Genomic DNA, 16,710 nt, shown 5'->3' with positions numbered 1-16,710 from the left:
CTCGTGGAAAGGTGACTCTTGATACTGCCGGCGGTCTTCATTGGACCTGCGGGTCAGAGATGCTAATCTCCGGCCTGGCTGTACAACCGCCCTGGCAGTACAGGCGGGGATTTCGTGGGCTGGCAGAGACCAACCTGCCACACCCATAATTTGGCGGTGTTCACAGCCGGCCCATCAGCAGTGAGACTGCAACCATGGCTCTGGCGGTCTTCGGAGCGCCAGGGTCATAATGAGGGCCCACGTTACTGAGGTTTGCACTGGTTCTGGTAGGTTTTTTTCCTACTATCACTGGAAATGGAACCCAGGGTCCTACATGTAATGTACCAATACAGACACACTTGCCCTCAGTGGATGGCTACAGCACATACACTATCCAGTATTGTTAACTTCATGAATTATTCCATCACAAACAAATATACATTCAGCCCACAACTTCATTCAGTGCACACTGCTCGGTACTATAACCTTTCTGCATTGTGCCATGGTGTGGTATTTACAAACACACACACTGCCAGCACAAACACTCGCTATGTGTGTACTGCACAAAACTTTACCCTTCAAGTATTGCACTTCTCACAAGCACACATACATCTAGCACATGCTTCCATTGTGCACGTGCTGCATAGCAGTACATCTCTCATGGATTGTATCCACTGCAGGGATATATACACCCAGTAGCTGCACTCACTTTGCAAGTATTGCAAAGCACTGCTCTATCCCTGTACTGCACCCTCCCCTTCACACATATACCTAGAATCACCTGTCCTGCTCCGTGCATCATTTAACATCCAACTGATGTAGGCCAACTGTGAGTTAAGTACATAACAGCGGAACTTCTAAAAGGTGAGTGAGCCTGTTGGTCACACTCCATTGACACAGGGTTAAAATGACATGTTCACTCCTACTTATTACTACATGGTATGCTGCCACCATCGTGCTGGAGCTGCTTAACTGCAGGTGAAAGCAGTAGCCTCCCACTACTTTGAGGGTAGCACTTTGGCTGCCCCTCCTGGTCCAACATGACTGCAATCTATGTCATGGTGCACACATATGATCCTTGTTTCCTTATGACAAAAATAAAATCAGTATTAGGTATCGAGACAAAGGTACATTTAGGTACTCAGGGCGGGGTGCACGTCCTTTACCATGCAGAGGACTTTGGAAAAGGCTTTATGTATTGGCTTCTACGTATGCACACATTTTGAATAAAACATTTTTAAAAAAACATATAAGCCCTCAATCTGACTTGAAGGGAAATATAGGTAAAATCATCATTGTCACCAATTTCTGATTTAAGTGCACACTGTGCTGTAAACGTGCTTTTTGTTCAATAACCTTCATCGAAATTATACGGGCAACATGTGAATGTAACAAACCCTATAGGTGACTGATTTTACTTTCTTTTTGATGTGTTATGTGTGTTTATCTACACCGCTGTGACATACAATAGTGCTTTTATTCCATATCAGGTTCAAACATGTTAGTCGCTATAAACGACCGACCAGTCATATGTCTTATAGACTGAAAAAGTCTGATCTCTTCTGTAGTATTTGCGGTTCATATGTTATACTACTCTGCCACATTAAATAAATCTGCCACAATAAGTGGTACACTTTCACGCCTGCTTTGAAATTTAAGCAATAAGATATTAAAGAACAATATTGTAATTAGATACTGTTTTCAGGTAAATCAAGCAATATCGACCTGTCACATATAATTTATTTGGCACTTATTCAGAGATTGAAGGTCAGTTTCCAAATTTCAGAAATAAAATGTATGTTTTTTTTAATTTCAATAAGTTACCCAAAACACGCTAGACAACCATGAACTTATTTGTTTTCAGTACATTTTATTGATATCTGCACATACTACGCAAAAAATGAAATTAGCAAAACAATGCTTCTTCACCAGTGGTAAACAAGACCTTCGCTCTGTTTTTGAGGTTGATGGGGTGACCACTTTGTCCATCTTTGATTACACAGTACTCTCAGGAAATATTACCTTCCTTCCCTGAGGAGTCACCAGATTTCCCTGCCCTCACCTGGTGCATCCCATCAGTTCATGCACTAAGGCTTTCAACACACCAGGGGCCATATTTATACTTTTTGACGCAAAACTGCACTAACGCAGTTTTGCGTCAAAACAATTAGCGCCGGCTAACGCCATTCTGAAGCGCCATGTGGGCGCCGTATTTAATCAATGACGTTAGCCGCCGGCGCTGCCTGGTGTGCGTGAAAAAAAACGACGTACACCAGGCAGCGCCGGCGTAGGGGGATATGGAGCTTGGGCGCCAAAAAATGGGGCAAGTCAGGCTGAGGCAAATTTTTCGCCTCAACCCGATTTGCGCCATTTTTTCCGACTCCCAACCCTCATAGAAATGACTCCTGTCTTAGCAAAGACAGGAGTCATGCCCCCTTGCCCAATGGCCATGCCCAGGGGACTTATGTCCCCTGGGCATGGTCATTGGGCATAGTGGCATGTAGGGGGGCACAAATCAGGCCCCCCTATGCCACAAAAAAATAAAAATAAAATACTTACCGGAACTTACCTTAATGTCCCTGGGATGGGTCCCTCCAGCCTTGGGTGTCCTCCTGGGGTGGGCAAGGGTGACAGGGGGTGTCCCTGGGGGCATGGGAGGGCACCTCTGGGCTCCTTCCGAGCCCACAGGTCCCTTGACGCCTGCCTTGTCCAGGCGCTAAAAAACGGCGCAAAAGCGGCCGTACGTCATTTTGTTTGACCCGCCCACTCCCGGGCATGAATTTTGCCCGGGAGTGTAAATACGGCGCACATGCCTCGGAGTCAATTTTTTAGACGGGAACGCCTACCTTGCATATCATTAACGCAAAGTAGGTGTCCACGCTAAAAAATGACGCAAACTCCATGGACTTTGGCGCTAGACGCGTCTAACGCCAAAGTATAAATATGGAGTTAGTTTTGCGTTGAAATTGCGTAAAAAAAAACGACGCAATTCCGGCGCAAACAGAGTATAAATATGCCCCCAGGAGTCTTACTACTACACACTTGCTACATTCCCACCACACATAGAGACACATGGAATCTCAGCGCAAAAATCTTGGAGCCACACAGAATCCATCTTTGGGCCATCTGAGGAGATCTATCTGGAGCATCCATCACCTCATCTTGTGTTCATTAGAGCCTTCGTACGATCCTGAGCTCCCCTTTGCTGATAGCCATTTAACCTTGTTGTTATTTATTAGCCATTTTTCCTGGCTTCATCCTTCTGAATTTGTTAAACCCTTTCCTGCCACCCTTCGAGACTGCACTCCTTTTCACCCATCAACCTTTAAACTCATCTTCTAAATTTCAGTCCCTATGCCCTCAGATCCATCCTCAGGCTACTGTGCCAGCATCAGACAATTGTATTCTCACTCAGAAGTCAGAGTGTAACAGTCCCAGATTTTTATCCTTTTGCATGCTTTGATTTTTCAGCAAATACATACAAGTTCTATATGTGGGCTGAAGAGGTGGGGGGTTCTCAGGGTTGAGAGCATAGGAATAATGTATAAAAAAACGTTTACAAAAGGGATGTCCTAATACAAGTGGCCTAAACTCACATTGAGTCCTCCTACTTCCAATCTTCTTCCTTCTCTTCCAAGTCTTTCTGAGCCTTTAGACACTGGTCCCGCTCCTGGTCCTATTCCAAGCCCTCCTTTTCTCGGCTGTTTTGGTCCTCCTGCTCCTCATCCCTGCCGTGGTCTAACTAGGTCTGATGACCCTAGTACTGGTTTCCTGAATCTGGTGCTCTAGGTTGCAGTGCTTCCTGACCCTCATCTTCCTGGTCCTGGTCCTGCTCCTGACTCATCCTTGTACTAGGCCTTCCAGGACCTCATGATCCTGGTACTAGTGATCTTTACCCTGACCCTGCTGGTTTTCTGGGTCCTCATCCAAGTAGTCCTGTTCTCCTGGTTCTTCTAGGGGTGGCACTCCTACTCTTTCTGGTCATCCTAAGGCCACTTGCCCTGGTGCCTGTGGTCCACCTGGTAATTCATCCACTGGTTCTAGTTCTCCTTATTAGAGATCCTTAGGTTTGACGTGGTCTTTTTTGGGCCTGGTCTGATCCCATTGGTCCTCGTGGCTCTGGTTGTGCTGGTTCCCCTGATCCTCACCAGTCTAGTACTAATATCCTAGCTCCTGGTCCTCATCCTCTACTTGGAGCTTCAGGTCCTGGTCCCCTTGATCTGACTTCTCTGATCCTCCTACCCCAGTTCATGGTCCTACTTATTCAGCTCTGACCTTCTAGTCCACCTACTCCTCCCCCATTTGGTCCCTGGTCTTAATGTCCATAGTCCACTTGCTCCAGACCTGACTAATTCTCCAGGGCCTTCTCCAATAAGTAATGATCTATGTTCCCTGTGGGTACATCCTACACTTTTACAGTGCCCAGCACCTCTACAGTAACAAGCATTGGCAAAGACAATAGATTTTGACTATGTGACATCTATTGGCTTTGTCATTATTTTATTAGACATTTTGCACAGCAGGACAGGCTTAAAGTAAAGAAAGGAAAGTGCTATGACAGAGCAAGCATTGACTGCGTCATAGTGCTTCTTTTCTCTTTAAGCCATGTTGCGTAGAAGCCTGTGCCTAAAAGCGGCTTGTTTAGAATTATAATTTAAAATCTGACTTCTCCATAAGCTAGGATTTCAAATTAGGATTCCAGAGAGACCAAACATGAACCATTTATCTCTTCCCATTTGTAAATTACACTTATAAAATACAGTGTTATCCTATAGGAGAGATAGGCCTTACAGGAGGGAAAAAAGAATGTAAGAGTTTTTCCTACCAGGACATGTAAAACTCAAAAGTACATATCCAACTTTTTAAATACACTACACTCTTTCCTCTGGGATGTTCAGAGCCTATTCTAAGGGTGATTTATATGTATTAAAAAGGAACGTTTGGGCCCGGAAAAAGGCTTATTTAGCCAGGTCGAAACGGCAGTTTAAACTGCATGCCCAGGCTGTGCAATGGCAGGACTGAGACATGTTTAAGGGGCTACTAAAGATGATGGCAAAAGCAGTGCTGCATGCCCACTAGTAGCATTAATTTTACAGGCGGTGGGCACATGTAGTGCCACTTTACTCAGGACTTACAAGTAATTTAAATATGCTAGTTGGTTAGGAGCCAGTCTAATATGTTTAGAGGAGAGAGCACAAGCCCTTTAGCTGTGGTAAGGTGCACAGAGTCCTAAGGCCTACAAAACCGATTTCAGCAAAAATTGGAGGTCTGAGGGTAAAAACATTTGGGGATGACCTTGTAGAAAGAGCCAAGTGCAACACACATCTTCACAGGCCATGTTCTCTTCCTGGCTTGATACTCACTAGTCTTGATCCTTTTACTGCGGGTCCTCCTTGTTTTGATTTTTGCATGTCTATTTCTCTTGATTCTCATTGTCCTGGTCATCCTGGTCTTTTCAGACACCCTTTTCCTATCTTTTCCTTTACTTTCCTGGTCCTCTTCGCCTTTGCCTATTTGAACTGGTCCTTCTGATTATTCTCACCCTGTTCACTTGATTCCTAGTACATCGGTTCCTGCTGTTCCCCTCTGTCTACCTGGCCCTCTTATGCTTTGCCCTCTTAGCCCTTCCCTTTCTGGTTTGTATCGTCCTTATCCTCCTTGCCCTGAGCCTTATCCTTATGACCCCCCCGGCACTGTAGACAATGGTCTATGCTCTCTTGATCCTAGTTCTCTTTGTTTGAGTCCTTCAGAACCTCTGAACTGTTGTCCTTTTATCCTAGACATCCAGACCCGGTCTCCTGAGCCTTCCTGGCTCTGGCTGTCCTGGTCCTCCTGATCTTCCTCAGCATGGGCCTGCTAACTTCACGGTATAGTCTTTCTTCTCCACTTAGAACTCTGGGCCATGGCCCACTAGTCGTGGTCCCCATGGCACTCCTAGGCAATGTTTGTGGTCCACTTGGTGCTGATCCTATTCATCCTCCTCACTTGTGTCCTTGTGGCTGTGATCTTCCTGGTACTCTTGGTAATGGCCCCTCATCTTTCATGCCTATTCTAGGACCCTGGTCCTATTGGCCTTGATCTGGTCTTCCTAGATATGGTACTGATCCCCTCACCCTGATCTTCCTGCTCCTTATCCTCAAGCTTCTACACAAACTCATCATGTTCCTTCTTTAGTTGGTCCTCCTGTGCCTGGGCCTGGGCCTGCCACCCTGTTGCTTATCTTCCTTGCCATCCTCTTCCTAGCCATGTGGCCTGGACCTCAATGCCGTGATCATCCTGGTCCAGATGTCCCTGGTCATTATCCTCTTTATCCTGGTCCTCCTGGTTCTGGTGGTGTGTAGCCATTTTAGCTATAGTCTTATGCATGTTATTTTAGCAACCTAGACGTGCCTCTGTGCACTTTAACCTTGATATATTTTATTCAGCTTTGTTTTTATTATTTTAACAATAGTCACATTTGCGGTCTTGTTTTATTTTCTCTATCTAGCTGTTCTTTGCCTAGGCCAGCACTGCATTCTTACACAAGAGATTTCTTTCACTCTGTGATTTTCTCAAGGCTGCAGTAAGATAGGTTGCAGCCAAAAGTGGTACGCGTTGTCTCTATTGTTCAGAGAAACATACACATTCTTACGTGAGATCCTTTCCTGGAACATCTGCTGTTTTATTATAAAAACACTATTTTGACCCATGTATGTTAGATGGAGATTTCAGCCAGATGACCACGACTGTATGCTGATTGCTGAGTGATTCGCTGAAGCTGCTTATGTAGACTACAGGCCTCTTGCTCAGGTATGAGGGATGATGTCTTCCCAGGGGAACCTGAAGGACATAATTAGAGCTTAAGATGCTGTGCTCTAACATATCCTAGGTAGGAACTGTTCTTAACGATCTTAGTGACAATATGGTAGCATTATTTTTATGTTTCACTATCTTATCACAATTTTAATCCTGTCTTGCTTCATCATCCTAGTTATTGCAATACATTCTTCATTATCTAAGATGAAGTTGCTTCAATAAAACCTTATTGAAGCTCACTCTGCCTCTGATTGTCCTTGCATAAGTGAGACTAATGTAAATGAGAGAAACAGATGAGATCTGAGTGACCACAATTTTTCTGAAGAGTCGTTTGTGTCATGCACCCGGTTGCCCAATCATCCCTGCTCTTGGGTGGAGATGAGGAACTGCTAGTTAGCCGGAACAAAGCCCAGATTAGGTCGACAGGTGTCACCTGGTGTGGGTTCATACTCTGTCTCCCGCAATACAAGAGATTCTGCCGCCCGAATCTAGTAGTCTTATTAGGATAATGAGAACCTACGCGACACTTGTACCCAATGCCCTGATCCTTTTTGCTCTAATCTTCTAAGTTCCTGTAGCCCTTCGCTTCCTGATCTTCTTAAGAACTTTTCCTTTAAGTTTGGTTACCTGTGTCCCTGGTCTCAGCTACCTGGCACTCCTAGCCAAGGTGATGCTATTCTTGTTTTTCATTGTCCTTATCCTTCTCGATATTCTGTGCATATTGTCCTTGGTCCTGTTCCTTATAGTTTGGGATCTCCTGGATCTGACCCACCTGCCATCCTAGTCATGGTCTCCTTGGTCCTGGTACTTCTTGTACTATTGTGCTTGTTATCATACAGTTGCCTTTTGGCAATCACAGCCCTTCTTCATTCCCCCAATGTTGGCCCATCTAGCCCTGAACCTTTCTGGTCCTCTTGGTCCTGGTCACCTTGTATTGGTTCTCCTCACTGTCAACCCACTAGCCTTGGTACAGCAGGTCCTGGTCCATCTTGCTTCTCATGTTCTGGCACTCTTAGACTTTGACTTCCTGGTGTGGATTGCCTTGGTTCTCCTGGATATATTCCTTGTCCATTTGTCCTACTGGTACTGCAGCTATTGATTAAGGTTATCTTGATCCAGGTTCTCCTTGTTTGGCTCCTCCTGAACCTGGTTATTTTGGTCCTGGTCCTCTTGGTCATCATTGTCCAGTTTACCTGGTCTTCCAGATACTAGCTGGCCTTCTTACATCTGATCTTCCTCACCCTAGTCCTGATACTTATAATGATTGTTGTACCCCACTTGATTATCAGAGCCCTAGTCCCTCAGTTCTATAACCCTCTTAGCTCTGTTCTGGTCCTCCTGGTCATGATCCTCTTAGTTTACCTAGTCCTATTTCTCTTATCTTCCGGGTGCCCCTGCTACTGCCTCCTGATTGTGCTAGTACTGCTTCTCCTACTATCCTGGACATACTGACCATTTCCCCCCAGGTCCTGATCTTCGTAGTTGTCTTCAATCTGGTCCTAATCCTCCTGGTGCTTGCTCACATGGTTCTGTAATATTGTGCCCTGTCAAAGATCTTCCTAATCTTTCCTAGCTCTGCTGTTCCTTGACCTCTGGCTTATGCTAGTCTAAGAAAATGCTGGCCCTCTGCTTTCTGGTCAGTCTGGTCATCCTTCCCATGTACCCAGCTCCTAGTCCTTTGGATGCTGAGTCTTCTGTTTCACAGGCTCCCAATTCTTGACCTTTTTATTCTCTTCACCCTAATTCTTGTTAATCAGCCATCCTCGTCCTGCTCCCCTAGTTTATCTAGTCAGCTGGTTTGCCTGTTCCTAATTCTTCTGATCTGGTCTCACTGGTCCATGTAGTCCTGGTCTTAGTTCTGGTACTTCTTTGCCTGGTCCTCATATATTGGGTCTTCTGGTGCTGGTCAACTGGCCTAGTGCTCCAGTCCTCCTGCTCCATCCTATTTCGAGTCCTGCTCCTTGTTCTTGTCCACCTGACCATGGTCCTCTCTATCATGGTCCTCATAGTAATGGTCCACCTGAGTCTGTTCTTCTTCATCCCTGTGGCACTGGTACTCCTATTTCGCATGTTGCATGTCTCCCTGGTTCATATAGTCCTTCACACTCCAGTTTAGGCTCCCTGTCAGCCTGACTCTCACAGACTTTCTGATCCTAGCCCCACTGAACCTTCCCTTCGTGGTCCTTTATGTCCATTCTGATCTAGGGTGTTCTGGTCCTGCTAGCCCTCGTCCTTTCCGGTTGTGGTCTTCTTGATCCTGGTCCATTCGCTTCTGGCCTCTTGCTCCTCTGTGGTTTTGGCCATTCTATGTTTTTTCTTGTCCTGGTCCTCATGGCTCTGGTCGTCCAAGCCTTCCTTATGGTCCACCTGCTGTCCTTTATTCTCCGTTTACCATCCTTCTCCACTTACTGGTCCTACCCATTCCTTTCCCAGACCACCTTCACAATGACTTTAGTCAGGTACAATTTAGGTACAGCCTCCAGTCCTGTCACCCAGATGTTTACTCATTTATGTATTTTTAGTTTCTAGATTTGTTTTCCTGATTTAACACTGTCATGGACAGAAATGAGAGCACAGTACAGGCAGAACCTCGCCCACTCAAAACATTGCTCAGCAAGTTCAAAATTGAAACTACTATTCCCAAGATACAGGCCCTCATTACGACCCTGGCGGGCGGGGGAGAAGTGGCGGTAATACTGCCAACAGGCTGGAGGGAAAAAAAATGGAATTATGACCATGGCGTGAACCGCCATGGTCATCTGCCACTTCTCCACTCCTACTGCTGGGCTGGAGACTTCGGTCTCCAGCCAGGCGGCCGCCACCAGACCACCGGCGGTATCAGGACCCTGCATACTGCCATGGATTTCGGGTGGTTTGGAACTGCCACAAAATCCATGACGGTAGGCACTATCAGTGCCAGGGAATGACTTCCCTGGCACTGATAGGGGTCTCCCCCACCCCATTCCCCCACCCGAGTCCTCCCCCCACATCCCTGGCCCCCTTACCACCCCCCAAAGGTGGCAGGACCCCCCTCCCCACCCCCACTCCCAACATTAAAACACACACCCCCTCCCCACCCCCACCCCAACATTAACACACACACCCCTACACGCACACATACAGTACAACACATACCTGCACACATACAAACGGACATTCAAACAGACCGACCTGCACACATTTTCCAGACACACAACACCCCCGCATGCATATATGCACTCACACACCCCCTCTACATACTCACACGCACACCCCCATACATGCACACAACACACAACACCCCGCCACCCCCTCCCCTAAAGGACGATCACCTTACCTTGTCCGGTGATCCTTCGGGAGGGAACGGGATCCATGGGGGCTGCTCCGCCACAAGCTCCACATCACCAGAACACCGCCACCCCGAATACTGGGTTGGGATTCGGTGGGCGGTGTTCTGATGACGGGGCGGTGGAGGTGGAGCAGCCTCCACTTCCCCGCTGACTGCCAGTATGGCTGCTGGCGGCTCTCTGTCCGAAAAAGGACAGAGGGCTGCCAGCAGTCATAATGCACTGCGCGGAAAACCACCTGCACTGGCGGTCTTCAGCACAGCGGTACCTCGGTGGTCTTGGAAAAAGACCGCCAAGGTTGAAATGAGGCCCACAGTGTGCAGGTAACTAAAATGTGTGTGACTAAATGTCAGTGTGGCTAAGGGGCTACTCATGACATAGGATCAATAAGCATCTAGGCCTGAAACCCATTTTACTGAGTAAGTACTATGAACAAGTGTGTTTATTCAGGGGCAGCAGAGTGAACTCCTGTGAATTATCCAGATGCATTACTTGTCTCCTGCTTTAATTTCCCCATTCAACAGAAGTCTTAGTATTATGCCTTACTTCTTTTACCTACTGCAAATGTTCCAAAGAACTATTCCTCCAAACACCATTCCCTACTGCAGGTGTCCCTTCATCTGGGACCCAGATGCCACATAACTGTCTGCATTCCCCGATTGCTGCTGCTTGTTGACTCCTGCTGTGTTGCCAAGTTTGAAATATGACACAAATGCAACGCCCCCTTAAAAAGAAGTCTAAAGTTTGCACAAGGACTTACATAAGAAGCCTAAAAAGAGTCCAGCCCACACAAATCATCATAAGAAGGAACATGAATTAAAAAAAATGCATTCTCATGAGTGATTCAAACATTTATGTAACATGATGTTAAACCATACTCATTAGTCTTTGTAGAGCGCCAACTATCCCTAGGCCGTAGTGCAAAATATCTGTGTAACATAAATGTTTTATTCAAAGTGAAGTTTACTGTTTGTTTCATCTGTGAACATCTTAGCTTATTTCATGCAGGTTCCTTTGTATAAACTACTGTACACTTTTATATGCACTTACATTCTAATGCCTCACACATGTTGCATCCCCGGTACAAGATGACCAGCATCCTACTACTGTACTACTGCTTGTGGACCCATTTTCTGCACAGATAGCTAAATAAATACCTCCTTCACACTATTTATCTGGCCACCAGCAAAATTGTACATCAACTCTCCTATTCGGCCTGTGACTGGCTGAACAGCAGAGATTATGTACCATTTTGTCAGCAGCTAGGTAAATAGCAGGGATTGTGTACTATTTGATAAGTGACCAGGTAAACAGACCACTTCTATAAAAATATTAAAACCAGAATATGAACCACCACATATACGGAAGTACATAGATGTGAAGTTACAGAAACACATGATAAGCAGACTGCACCTCCTGCCATCATTGTCTGAGGTTCTAGATATGCAGATCCTGTTATTCCTTTATAATGCTGGTTACTAATACAATGTTGATATCTGCTGAATTTGCTATTTTGATTTTCATACAGAACCCAGAAGTTCCTAGAGACTTTACGGTCTGGTCAAAACACATGTTCATTAGAAGACTGTTATTTGCAATAGACGTTTTGCATCTCTTAATGAGAAAGTGGATTTCAACTTGGAACTTATATGGTGGAAATTGATTTGGATTTCAATAAAGGAGACTGTACAGATAATTTTTGAATATTTGCCATTGAAATTTTGAACTCAGTGATATTACAGTAGTGTGTTTTGAAACCACAATAATTTATACGTCACTTTGTAAATACCAATAAATTAGATGTTCATAGATGTTCACCTCATTTCCATGTGGCTCTTGCCTAGGTATACTCACTAGAACCTTCATTACACCACATATGGCAAAACTACATTCCTCAAACCCCAGAGTACGGTATTGAAAACACTATTCAGAGTTTTATTGGATGGAATAGGAAAAAAATGTAGTCCTCATTATGACTTTGGTGGTCTTTTCAGCAGACCGCTGAAGCCACGGGCACCAGAAGACCACCAGTGCTGGGGTCTTCCGACCGCTATATTACAAGTACTGAAGGATTCCCGCCACAATTTGGGTGGAAATCTTCCAGTTGTTGTGCTGGCGGTCAGAGGCGCATGGGCCGTTCCAACACCGGCCCGCCCGTCCCACCTATAGGACTCCACCAGCTGTATTATGACCTGTAATACGGCCTAGTGGTGTCTGATGGTGGGGCGCTGCCGGCGGTGGAAGCCCTTGTTCCTGTTCCCTGCCGGACTACCTCCATGCCAGACAAGGTAAGTCGATCGTTTGACAGGGGAAGGGGATGGTCTGGCGGAGTTTGTTGTGTGTGCATGTGTGAGTAGGTGTTGTCTGCATGTGTGAATGTAAGTGGGCATGTATAGCCCACACTGTGAGGACGGGTTCGGTCCTCATAGCTTTGGTAAGCACTGAAAGTTTAAGGCAAACACTATCCTTGTGAGGACCAAGGCATTATGAGGATCGGTCCCCATAGTGTGTTTAAGTAGTTTCGAGCGAGTGTATCAAAAAACTAAAAATGCAGTTATATGTACCTCGTCCGCTTTATAACCTTCCCTACTATCAAAGTGCATGTGGAGTTAGAATAGTAAATACATACTTCATTACAGTCAATGGCTGGTCCTCATAATTATAGGTATGACATGTTGTGTGTGTGTGTGTATATGTGTGTGTATGGGAGTTTGAATGCATGTTTGAATGTGCGTGTGTGTATGTGTGTGTGTATGGGTGTTTGAATTCGTGTATGATTGTTGAAGTTAGTGCGTGTTGGAATGAATACGAGTGTGGATGCATGTGAGTGAATGCGTGTATGTCAGTGTTTGTGAATGAGTGTACATGGGGTGCGTTTGGGTGTGCGTGTATGCGGGTGAGGGGGTTCTGGTATAGAAGGGGGCTAGGGAGAGAGGGATCCGGTATGGAAAGGGGGAGGGGGTTGGTGGGTGTTGGGATTGCAGGGAAGGTGGGGGAGTCGTCTACTGGTGACAGGAAAGAAATTTCCTGTCACCGGTAGCCTTTCCGCCAGGGTTTTCATGGCAGTGCTACTGCTGCAGAAACCCTCGTGGAAAGGTGACTCTTGATTCTGCCGGCGGTCTTCATTGGACCTGCGTGTCAGAGATGCTAATCTCCGGCCTGGCTGTACAACCGCCCTGGCAGTACAGGCGGGGATTTCGTGGGCTGGCAGAGACCAACCTGCCACACCCATAATTTGGCGGTGTTCACAGCCGGCCCATCAGCAGTGAGACTGCAACCATGGCTCTGGCGGTCTTCGGAGCGCCAGGGTCATAATGAGGGCCCACGTTACTGAGGTTTGCACTGGTTCTGGTAGGTTTTTTTCCTACTATCACTGGAAATGGAACCCAGGGTCCTACATGTAATGTACCAATACAGACACACTTGCCCTCAGTGGATGGCTACAGCACATACACTATCCAGTATTGTTAACTTCATGAATTATTCCATCAAAAACAAATATACATTCAGCCCACAACTTCATTCAGTGCACACTGCTCGGTACTATAACCTTTCTGCATTGTGCCATGGTGTGGTATTTACAAACACACACACTGCCAGCACAAACACTCGCTATGTGTGTACTGCACAAAACTTTACCCTTCAAGTATTGCACTTCTCACAAGCACACATACATCTAGCACATGCTTCCATTGTGCACGTACTGCATAGCAGTACATCTCTCATGGATTGTATCCACTGCAGGGATATATACACCCAGTACCTGCACTCACTTTGCAAGTATTGCAAAGCACTGCTCTATCCCTGTACTGCACCCTCCCCTTCACACATATACCTAGAATCACCTGTCCTGCTCCGTGCATCATTTAACATCCAACTGATGTAGGCCAACTGTGAGTTAAGTACATAACAGCGGAACTTCTAAAAGGTGAGTGAGCCTGTTGGTCACACTCCATTGACACAGGGTTAAAATGACATGTTCACTCCTACTTATTACTACATGGTATGCTGCCACCATCGTGCTGGAGCTGCTTAACTGCAGGTGAAAGCAGTAGCCTTCCACTACTTTGAGGGTAGCACTTTGGCTGCCCCTCCTGGTCCAACATGACTGCAATCTATGTCATGGTGCACACATATGATCCTTGTTTCCTTATGACAAAAATAAAATCAGTATTAGGTATCGAGACAAAGGTACATTTAGGTACATATGTTATACTACTCTGCCACATTAAATAAAACTGCCACAATACGTGGTACACTTTCACGCCTGCTTTGAAATTTAAGCAATAAGATATTAAAGAACAATATTGTAATTAGATACTGTTTTCAGGTAAATCAAGCAATATCTACCTGTCACATATAATGTATTTGGCACTTATTCGGAGATTGACGGTCAGTTTCCAAATTTCAGAAATAAAATGTATGTTTTTTTTTTTATTTCAATAAGTTACCCAAAACACGCTAGACAACCATGAACTTATTTGTTTTCAGTACATTTTATTGATATCTGCACATACTACGCAAAAAATGAAATTAGCAAAACAAAATGTGATAACTAGAATTAAGTAGTGAATCCTAAATCAAAGATTTCCCAACTCATGTATGACGGACCAATGCCAGAAAAAAATGGTAAAACCTTTATACTTACACACCTACTCACAAACTTTCCAAATAAATTACACAGTTGTCCTGTTTTTGCAACAGATGACACAAACAATGCATAGGAATAACTATGTATGTGCAGACAAGCTTGATATCTCTCTTTCGCGCCAATAGCTATAGAGTAATTCTCCCCTTCAGAACTTCCCCACTGCAAAAAAATCTTCCTGGACACATGTTTACAGAAATGTTCTCTTACATTTTGCGCTACTTTCCTACAAACAATGTCATGGCGCAGAAAAAAACTCTAAAAGCGATATTTATATAGCCATTTGTGAAAGTAAGACTTACACACTCAAAAGGCTAAAGGTAAGAGTGGACGGTAATCACAAGAAGGTGATCTTGTCCTGGTAAATCCTTTTTGTCTCTTGATAAAAATTACCTCGTAGTGTACTATTGCATTTGGGTATATCCCATATCATGTCTGGGGAGCTGTTGTTCCAGGGTAGGCATTTCTCTATAGGGGAAAAGCTTTTTCACTGTGCAGAAAAAAAAGAAAAGCAAACAATTTTTGCTAACATGGAAAAGCATTTCCCCATGAACAATTGTACAGCGTGTACAACTGAATGTGAGAAAATGCCTCCGCATGTGAGCAAATGGAAAGTCACAAAAGTTTCCCTAAGGCATGTCTGAAACCTGCGTCTGTTGACATACATTCCCTTTTACACTGACGTTTTAGTGGGCTCCTAAGTATGTTTTTCTTTTGTGTGCACTGGCTGCATTCTGCGTAACACGTGTTAGGCAGAATGATAGATATGACTGAGACGAGCCTATGCACATAATTGACGTGCATTTGGTATCGGATAAATAGAGACGCAAAGGTCTAGAATGGCAAATGCAACATTCCATGCAGAAAGGGAGAACAAATGCTTAAACTCAAGCAAATTAGCACCGAGACAGGTGGCTGTGCTGGACAACTCCAGATAGGGAATATAATTAAGCTGTACAACCGTATATCAGTTGAGAAACATTGTTTAATGGGAATTTAATTACATAAAAATACGTAACATAATACAAACCAATGTAGAAGGTCAATTACATTTTATTCCTTTCATGTACACGTGAAATTGTACTATTTCCATTCATGCAATGCTTAATATGTTCCTGCTTACATTAATGAACAACTTATGCTGATATGAAAATAATTTTATTTTTTTCATTTAAAGTATTCATAAACCTTTAAAAAACACAATTTTGTAATAACGCCGATGTTCTCTGTTGGCTCCTTTTACTCCAAGAAATCAACTGAACTTAAAAATAAACATCAGCATCATATAGAAATTTTTTTAAATAACTGTTACTTGTTATATTTGCATATAAATTAAAACTTTGTCACATTCCCAATGTCCTATAATTCTTACATGAGTCAGTGATAGAAAGTATGAAAAACCTGCACAGAAAGACTTAAACAAACAATAAGATTGACAGCTGCAGCATGTTTTGAAGGATTTCCTGAGGCTAAGTTCTTTACTGGAACACCATCTTTGAAGTGGGTATCAAGCAGATGCTTATTAAAAGAGACATCATCCACATCCAGGTCAAAGGTTAACTCTAAGAAACAAAGAGGAAAGAAAGTTATTTGTCATGCGGAATCGACATAGCCTTCTATAGTTACACCACACAGATAAATGAATATTTAAGTCCCTTGGGTCCATTTTAGGTATGCGCCAGTTGTAAATCAAATGAGCCTGTGCACTGCAACCGCTCACACCTTAAGTCTCAATACAGACAGAGCATTTCCCTACATTGCTGCCTGTCTGTAAATCTGCTGCCCTGGCATTCCTTTGATGACAGGTAAAACAGAGTTAATTTGCATATGGAACAGTCCCACTCAACTGAAGGCACACCCTTACTACTAGACTACACCATGACAAGTATTACAGAAACGTTGCACAAGTGCAACAAGCCAGGTAAACCATGCCAAAAACTAAATTCCAATTACTTTTGTTAC

The 16,710-nt window shown here is 44.5% G+C and overlaps 1 protein-coding gene across 1 annotated transcript in view; it reads right to left on the bottom strand.

Annotated features, from left to right (window-relative positions):
* Window positions 1-14,588: 14,588 nt before the first annotated feature.
* Window positions 14,589-16,710, bottom strand: part of GPC3 (glypican 3) — a 3,152,357-nt gene continuing 3,150,235 nt past the window's right edge. The window contains exon 8 of the mRNA XM_069206010.1: window positions 14,589-16,310. Within this exon, the coding sequence (XP_069062111.1) occupies window positions 16,126-16,310 (185 nt within the window). The 3' untranslated portion in view covers window positions 14,589-16,125. The remainder of the gene's footprint in view (window positions 16,311-16,710) is intronic.

The sequence above is a fragment of the Pleurodeles waltl genome, chromosome 2_1 (assembly GCF_031143425.1).
Source record: "Pleurodeles waltl isolate 20211129_DDA chromosome 2_1, aPleWal1.hap1.20221129, whole genome shotgun sequence".
Lineage (NCBI taxonomy): Eukaryota > Metazoa > Chordata > Amphibia > Caudata > Salamandridae > Pleurodeles > Pleurodeles waltl.
Note: the sequence above shows the minus strand (reverse complement) of the source record. Positions and strands in the feature narration are given on the sequence as shown.